General features: G+C 38.4%; 1 protein-coding gene across 2 annotated transcripts; it reads left to right on the top strand.

Annotated features, from left to right (window-relative positions):
• Nucleotides 1–1417: 1417 nt before the first annotated feature.
• LOC103992511 (E3 ubiquitin-protein ligase SIS3) lies at nt 1418–6967 on the top strand. Of its 2 annotated transcripts, none has more exons than XM_009412238.3 (11): nt 1418–1557; nt 1676–1838; nt 1915–1953; nt 2043–2109; nt 2196–2269; nt 2759–2897; nt 2998–3090; nt 3923–3988; nt 5215–5331; nt 5959–6072; nt 6335–6967. In XM_009412238.3, the coding sequence occupies exons 2-11, from the start codon at nt 1810–1812 to the stop codon at nt 6725–6727; spliced, it is 1131 nt and encodes a 376-aa protein (XP_009410513.1). In that variant the 5' UTR covers nt 1418–1557; nt 1676–1809; the 3' UTR covers nt 6728–6967. The 2 variants fall into 2 exon arrangements, with proteins under 2 accessions (XP_009410513.1, XP_064949078.1); XM_065093006.1 differs by lacking the exon at nt 1418–1557 and having other exon boundaries at nt 1678–1838; nt 6335–6729; nt 6828–6967.
• The last annotated feature ends 1400 nt before the right edge of the window (nt 6968–8367 follow it).

Raw genomic sequence — 8367 nt, 5'->3', positions numbered from 1 at the left:
AGTTGATCCACACCGTCGGTTCCATAGAAGAACATGTTTAAACCGTTGATTCTAGTGTACCATCATTCTCTTCCACGGATATGAGATCGAACTCCATCAGACACCTGCAGAGTTGATGGACGGTGATCCAGTACGGGGAGGATCCAGATTGACGGTGGTGAGCCTTGGAGGCTAAATTTTGAACGCCTAGAAGGATTTGAACGAGCATACCAAGTCTCTGTCTGTTCTATTCTTTAAATTCTGCACTCACACGACGAGGGTCGTTTTGTCTTCCTCCAATATGCGATGTGCTTGTTTATTACAGGATTCTTAGTCACGACGTGACATAATTTTCATTTTTAATCTTATATTTGTATGCTTAATTCTCAAGCATATTATTTGGTCGCAGTCCGTCAACGGAACGAGGATGGTTCTCCGATCTTCCTGTGTTCGTCGTACACGGGTGCTGGAATATTCGTTCTTCGCGAAAGATGATGGATATTTTGTACGCGTTGCTTGAGATTAAAGAAACAGTATGTATGTATTCCTACAGATTAGAGATTGAAAGTGATCCTTCCTGAAGAACATTGACTCCAGATTGAAAGCCGTACCCCCACGAAACCTGGCTCAGTCATAACTGATGAGGGAAATAATGGCGACATAACTGATGAGGAAAATAATGGCGACAAGACTGAGGCTGACGTCACCTATCCCAGATGACGCATCACGCCTCAGCACCTGGTCATCGACCGAGGCACATTAAACATTCTGCCCAGGCTCGGTCTCCCTCGTCACGCTAACGCCAGTGTCAGACGCTACCTGCCCCTGCAAGGGGGCACATCAGGCACAGTAAGCTTCCCTATAAATACCCTCGCACGCTAAAGGGGAGGGGGGGACGAACTCACACACAACACTTGTATGGAGGCATCTCTTCCTCCAAAACCCTCTCCACATCGCTAACTTGGCCGTCGGAGGCGCTCGGCCCGACCTTTGTGCAGGTGCCAGAGGGGGTCGACTCTTCCAGGCGCTGCGACGGACCTTCCTGTCGACCCGACCCGACCTCCCGACCTGAACCACCGTGCTTGGCCTTTGGGAGACACCGAGGGATGGAGCCCGAGATCCCCGACATCCGGACACTCGAACCGAGCCGCGACGGCCCCGAGGCCACGGCTTAAACAGATGCCCCCGCCGCATCAATAACCTCTTCTCGAAGAACAATCAAGCGGGAGGTCGAACACGCGCTCCTTCAACGTTGAACCCACATGGATCAATCAATAGGGAATGGACCATTCGGTCCCAGCCATCTTTCCAGACCAACTTTGGTGGGTCTAATGTGCAATAGATGGCTAATTTTGCTGTCACTCCCACCGTCACCGGCTCATCTCATCTCCGTACCAAATGGAGGTGAAGCGTAAGACGTGGTCACGTGGTCGTCTCGGGGACGGCTGCGCTCATGTCATAGGCTGGTTTGGCTTCACGGCGAGCTCTTAAAAGCGTCTCTTGGGAACAATGTTGGGTTGGCCTCTCGACCACATCGATTCTCCCACACGTCTCCCACCTGGTTTGCTTTTCTGAAAGGTAAAGCGCGGAGGCACTTCGGTTCCGCACTCTCTTTCTCGGTCCCCCCTCCACTTCGATCTCGAAATTTTGATCACTCTTGTTTGTGTTTTGGTTTCGATTTGGTGATTTCTTTCAGTGTTGGTGGGTTTTGGATCTCGATCTCTGAAGGAACGCGTGAGGATTTTTGTTGGTTTCCGTTTGGGGCTTGCAATGGAGGAATGGAGGCGCTTATTGAAGTAGATCTAGGGTTTTAGATGAGACGATCGCGCCATGGCGATGCGGGGGGTCGATTTCAAGTGGTGAGTTGGATCTTTTGCTTGCTGGAAGTACCATCTGTTTTTATTGGATTTGTTCTTCGTATTTGATCATCTGCAGGTACGATGGGTTCTTCTTGTCCATGCTGGCCACGAGCGTGTATCCTTGTGCCTAGTTCGAGCGATTTATGCTGTGATTTATTCTTGAATTAGTAGAGTTACTTGTGTTTCTTGACGGAATTTTGTCAGAATAATTGTCTCGATCAACTGGAAGCGCTACCATCTATGCACACATCCCTTGCACATATGGATTGTGGTGAGTTTTAGACAACATTATAATTTTTCATCTTTCAGAGACCAGTGTAACGTTTGCAAATGAATTTAAAGGAGGCCTGATTCCAGGTTGACTATACCACTGTCTTCATATTTCGGCTGCTAATGTTTGTGGACAATGGACTTGCAGCAGGAATGGGTTTGTAAGCACCAAAGCCCGTACTGTTTGTCAAACATATTTTCTGTTTCTTTTGAATGAACATCATGATCGTCTGAGTTTCCTAATTATGATATTACTACAATTTCTATTGATTGCCAACGATTTTAATAATACTACTTATATCTTTCCAAGTGTAGGTATGTGGTACTTCAAGTAGAAACACATGACCAAGCATAGTATGTTCTTTATTCTTTCAATTGAACAGGACTTCTCTGCAAGACAGACATAGTTTCTCTTTCTTGGGTATATGCAATGGATGCAGTTCAAAACACTAAATTACTGAAACTTTTTCATATACGGCTCAAATACCCAGTGGACGTTCATTTTCAATTTATGATAGGATGTGGTCTAGTATAGATACTCTGGTTGCTTCTGAGCATGCAATTATTATGAAACTGGTTATACATTTAACATCTTCATGCTTGGAAAATATTTATGTCAGATAGCTTCTTCATGTATTATGTGCTTTCAGAGATCTTGGATCACAACAAAGATATGCTCGTTTTTGTGGGAGGGTTGTGGTCCTTTCAGTCCTCATTCTACTTCTTTATCCTTTTCTCTGGGTTTGGACGGTGATTGGCACATTGTGGTTCACTAGTTCAAGAAGCTGCGTGAGTTTTTTCCTTGAATGTTAATGCTTATATGGGTAGTTCAAGACATATTGTGAGCACCAGCTACTGATTTCTGCTCTATATTTTCTGATTGCTGCAGTTACCAGAGGAAGGCCAAAAATGGGGCTTTCTTATTTGGTTGCTCTTCAGCTATTGTGGGCTAGTATGCATAGCATGTATGTCTGCAGGGAAGGTTGGTGATCTTCTATGCATGCTGAATTGGCTTCCTGAATAGATGACTTCATTTCTTTTGTGTGTGCATCAGACCAATGTTTATAGTTTTATTATGTTCTACCTGTTGATAGTATACCTATTGTTAGATGAAATACCAATGGTATGCAGATGCGTGTGGTTTTTTTTAATTAATTGTTACTTGGAAGTCATTCTTAGTTTATTTAGGTACAATTTCAGGTTGATGGTAAGAAAATGCTTGATGCCTAATTGTTAGTTGGCTAGTCTTTGACAGCAAATAAGCTTCATTTTTTTAACCTGTGGAGATGGGCATCTGCTTGTCGAAAAAGGTGAACTTGGCTATGACACCTAACAGTATCCTTATTAATAATCGTAAGGCAGATACCATTGCAAGCCATGACACAAATTTTAACTCTCTGAAACATTTGATTCCTAGTAATGTTCTTTTTAAATCATCTGTTTTGTTCTCTTGAAAACATCTTGATGATTTCCTGTATTTATTTTCTGTTTTTAGCATGATATCACTTCAAACAGAATGGAGATAAGCACTTGTTACGTTCTCTCTTGAATTTCCTATGTTGGGCAACATCCTTTCTCATGTTTCCTTTTAAAAATTTACTCTTACGATTGATCATGCCTGCTATTTCCCAAATCATAAATTACCTTTATATGTGATGTTGTTTTCATGAATGATTATAGTGCATTGATTTTTGTGTCATTTGTCTGGTCTTTCATTTTTCATGTCTTGACTGCAGGATGTGATTAAGATGGGTTTTGATGCATTCATGTTTGGTCCTTCGGTATCCATAACTGAAATTTTATGTTTATTGCAGTGGCTGACACGAAGGCATGCCCACCTACTGCGTGCACAACAAGGAATTCCAATATCAGAATATGGGGTAAGTATAACTGGTAACATGCCTAGCACCTTAGGTATTTTTCAGGGCTTTCTGTTTCTTCTGTTTACCATTTCATGATACTACTTTCCTGGTGAAACAAGACTTGGTACAGATGCATGAGCCTATGAGGTAAAACCCTTATGCACTAAAAATGAAATAAGTGGTTTAAGAAGGTACAATTAATTTATTATTAGGAACCCTTAAAACCATGATGTCTGTATTTAAATATGAGAAAAGTAGTTTCTGGTGCTAGTTTCCTTTTCAAGTCATATCCAGTATGCTTTCCGTAATGTGGTTATGTGAATTATGTGATTTAAGTAACATGTGTACAATTTTAGTATCTTCAGATGTAGTATTGTTATTTTGTCAGCCAGGTTATTTATTGATTACGAGTCTTTTGGTTCTGACCAGCCCCTTCAAATATCAACAATCTGTGCGCTTGAAACTACATTACATCTTTTTTTTATTAAATGATTGTATTGCCATATTAGCAACTTTCACGTGTCAGTAATATTGTAGGGTAAATTAATCTCATTTTAGTTGATTTCTGTGACTATATTTTATCATTTAATAAATGGATTTATCCCTCTAGCAACTGACTCTCTATTAATAAAGTTTTTTACATTGGTGTCTCAAAGATTGCGTGCGCTTAGGGTAAATGGATAGATGATTATGGAAACATGTTTATCAAAACTAAGGTACCTCTTGCTGCATTAAAAGTTTTAGTAATATACATGGGTTTATTTATCCCTCTTGCATATAACCATCTATTAAATACACATTTTGGCTTACACTTTTTGAATTTGCTTAGAATCACACAGCAATTGTATCTTGGACTTTAATCATAGTCATCCTCACTCTTCTAACTCGACATTACTGGCTTGAGCTTATGCATTTTTCTGTATGATTATAGACTTAATTAAGTTAGTAACATCATGATATGAATTGCGACTGGATTGAGTTTCATATGTCATCTATTATGGCATGTGATTTCATACTATATCTCAAGTTTTGAGCCTTAACAAAAACGTCAAGTCTTAAGGGGAAGATATTATGAGATCTCTTTCTCTCACATTAGAATTTGGAGGATCTAATATTTTATAGTATAAGGTAGGTTTTAAAAGAACGAGTCTTATGTTGTGGCAAACTTGCTCAAAGTTAATGTCTTTCTTCTCTTTCCTGTTTATCTAAAATACACATGCATTTGTAACATTTTAATTGTTCAGGTTCTGGTTGACATGATACGTGTGCCTGATTGGGCATTTGAAGCTGCTGGTCAGGAAATGAGAGGAATGGGCCAAGATACTGCATATCATCCAGGACTTTATTTGACAGCAGCCCAGGTACTCTTATCAAAATGGCAAAGAAAGAAATATCCTTTTTCATCTTAATTGTCATAAACACTGTCATCTTTCTAGCTCATAATTGTCGAGATAAGGACTCACCATGTTGATGGACCACTTTTTAAATACTATTTTGTGACTGGAAAACTGCGTTGCATCTAACATAATGGACTCTCGATACTGCAGAAGTATCATTCTTCCCATTGGGCATCTCTCTTTCCAGAATCAAATGGTAGACTGTAACTGGATAATGTATACTTGCCCTCTTTTAGACGAAGTACTAGAGCAAGCATTCAGGTACTAGAATGCTCCAGGAAAAAAGAGAGATATAGCTGGTATCTATCTTGATGTTTATGGTAGAATTTATTGAAGTCTACCATAGGAAATTGGAGTTGTTAATTGGTAAAGATTAATAGTTATTAATTGTAATTTTAATGAGTAATTGAGAGTGGAAGGATATGGTCCTACAAATTGATAATTTAATTCCTGATGTTTGTTCAAATATCGATGTAAAAACAAGAAAATTTTGGATGTGCTGCAGGTGCTCTGGAGTTTTTTTTTTTTGCTACTTATGACAGTGCTTCTAATTGCCATGGTGTTTCTAAGCTTCTGCAAAATCTCTTGTAGAGAGAAGCAGTGGAGGCACTTATTCAAGAACTTCCAAAGTTTCGGTTGAAGGGTGTCCCAACTGACTGCAGTGAATGTCCTATCTGCCTTGAAGAATTTCGAGTTGGAAATGAGGTAAAAATGATCAAAACAGAAACCATTGTTGTCATCACATTGTCTATGGTATTAAACTGAAAGCGAATGTCTGTTTTACCTTAGTGATTATGACTCAAAGACAAACTCCAAATTATTTATTTCACCTGAAAAACAAATGGAAATGAGGGCACCGATGTTTCCATGTTAACAGTTCTTTTTAGCAGCATTTGTATTAAACATCACTAGGATGCATGGAAGTTTCGTTTATTAGCCTAAAGTTTGAAAATTTGCATTCATGCAGGTCCGAGGCCTGCCTTGTGCTCACAACTTCCATGTCGAGTGCATCGACCAGTGGTTGCGGTTGAATGTGAAGTGCCCCAGATGCCGGTGCTCTGTGTTTCCCAACCTTGACCTGAGTGCACTCTCCAACCTCCAAGCGGATTCAGAGCGCCCTTCTCCCAGCGAAGTGACAACAGCCACTCGGTATGTGCGATCCCAACCTGCAGGTCAGAGTTATCTCCTGCGGCTGCAGGGGCTGCTTCGCCCGGTACGGGGTGAGAACGCTGGTGGTGGCAGCAGTGTTGACAGTTTCGGGGACGTTGAGAGTGGAGTGCACATGGTCGTCTCTCAGGTTCCTCCAAATATAATCGTCCCAGTCGTGTCCTGCAACGTCGAACGAGTACCGAGTACCTGATCGTGAGTAACATTTTTATTTATTTATTTTTGGATATAAACTTAGGATGTCGATTTTTCTTAGCTCCTGAATCAAAGGACCTTTTGTGGTTTTTCATCAGACTCTCCCGTGTGTTCCTCTAGTGTTGAGCGCAGCACAGAGAGGCCACTCACGAGTTTAGAAGCAACATTAATGCAAGCTTTTATCATGTAACGCACAAAGTCTACTTCAATGGCCTTATGAGTTCCGTGTGATTTTTCAGTATAGTATATATTCTATTTGTGGTGGGTGCGAGCCTCCAATTTTGTTTTATCTTAGAACCAGTGATCCGTCTGTGATTCGGCAAGGTGATCGGCATGTCCAATTTCTTCGAACTTGCCAAAGTGTTGGGGAGGGTGAATCAAAAGATATATTAAAAAATTGACATAAAATTAATATGATTTAATAAATTTTTATTTATTTTTATGAAAAATTAAAATTTTTAATATTTATAAGGTTATCAAATTATTCTCAATCAATTATAAATTTTCACTCAACTATAATTTTCCTTCTTCATTTTTTATATTTCAGTTTCTTGTCTATTTCTTCAATCAAAACTTCGACACTTAATATATTTTTATAAAAATAAATTTCAATTCACTAAGGAATTTTGATTTATTTAAGATTTTATCAATTAATTTAAATATAATTATGACTCTTAAAAATACTTATTAACCTCAATAATCTCTTGATGAATATTTTTTTCACTTTGTGCCTCGTTTAGAAGATGAAGCATAAACTGAATTTGTTTATGATCCATCCACCTGATTCTAATAAACCCAAAGACTCGCATCTCACCATCTTACCACCAGAAATATTTTTTTCTTGTTCAAACTTAACTTACTAGTCATCTTATCATTCAATGATTCAAAATAATTTTTTTTTGAAAGCAACACAATCAGAATCTAAATTATGGAATATCTTCATCACCATCCATCATAAAGATCATTGACCTCTTCTTTCTTTTTTTTTTCTCAGATAATTTTATCTTATATGTCTGTATTCTTTATATATATAATATTAAACATCATCCAAAGACCTAACTCTTGATATTGACCTAAGATCTACTCCTATCAGAATATTCTTCTCATTGATCTACTCGTATCAGATTTATCTTTTTTCTTATTAGCATAAGATATTAAAAATATTTTAACTTATTCTAAGGTTACTATATTATTTATAGTAAGTAATCATCTCCACGGAGTTATCATAATGAGTGAGTGAATGATGTAAAAAGCAACAATGCCTTGTCTTCTTTATCAATCTACACATTAACTTTTTTTAGATGATCGAATATTTCTTTGAATTTGTTTAGATGCTCAACAAAGTCTTCTCATTCGTTCATCTATAATTTTCACTTTAGATATAATTTGTTGGCTAAGATTTTTGCTAAATAAGTTTTCTTTTAACTTATTCCAAATAATTTCGATGGAGTCATCATCAATAATATTATTGATAATATTATCCACAATGCAAAGACAAATAATACTTATGCACTTTACCTAAGCTCCTCCAAATCTCAGTAGCTCATCTTTTCTAGTTTGCTTTTCTGTCCCTTTAACATTTTTAGTAGGTTTTATTGAACAAAAGATCCTTCATCCTCTTCTACCATAAGATAAAAC

The sequence above is a fragment of the Musa acuminata genome, chromosome BXJ2-1 (assembly GCF_036884655.1).
Source record: "Musa acuminata AAA Group cultivar baxijiao chromosome BXJ2-1, Cavendish_Baxijiao_AAA, whole genome shotgun sequence".
Lineage (NCBI taxonomy): Eukaryota > Viridiplantae > Streptophyta > Magnoliopsida > Zingiberales > Musaceae > Musa > Musa acuminata.
Note: the sequence above shows the minus strand (reverse complement) of the source record. Positions and strands in the feature narration are given on the sequence as shown.

Excerpts from the sequence above, each read along its gene's own strand:
- LOC103992511 (XM_009412238.3), top strand. The coding sequence starts at position 1,810 with ATGGCGATGCGGGGGGTCGATTTCAAGTG. Across the intron at positions 2,270-2,758 it reads CTTGCAGCAGGAATGGGTTT|AGATCTTGGATCACAACAAA; the intron begins GTAAGCACCAAA and ends ATGTGCTTTCAG. Across the intron at positions 3,091-3,922 it reads CATGTATGTCTGCAGGGAAG|TGGCTGACACGAAGGCATGC; the intron begins GTTGGTGATCTT and ends TGTTTATTGCAG.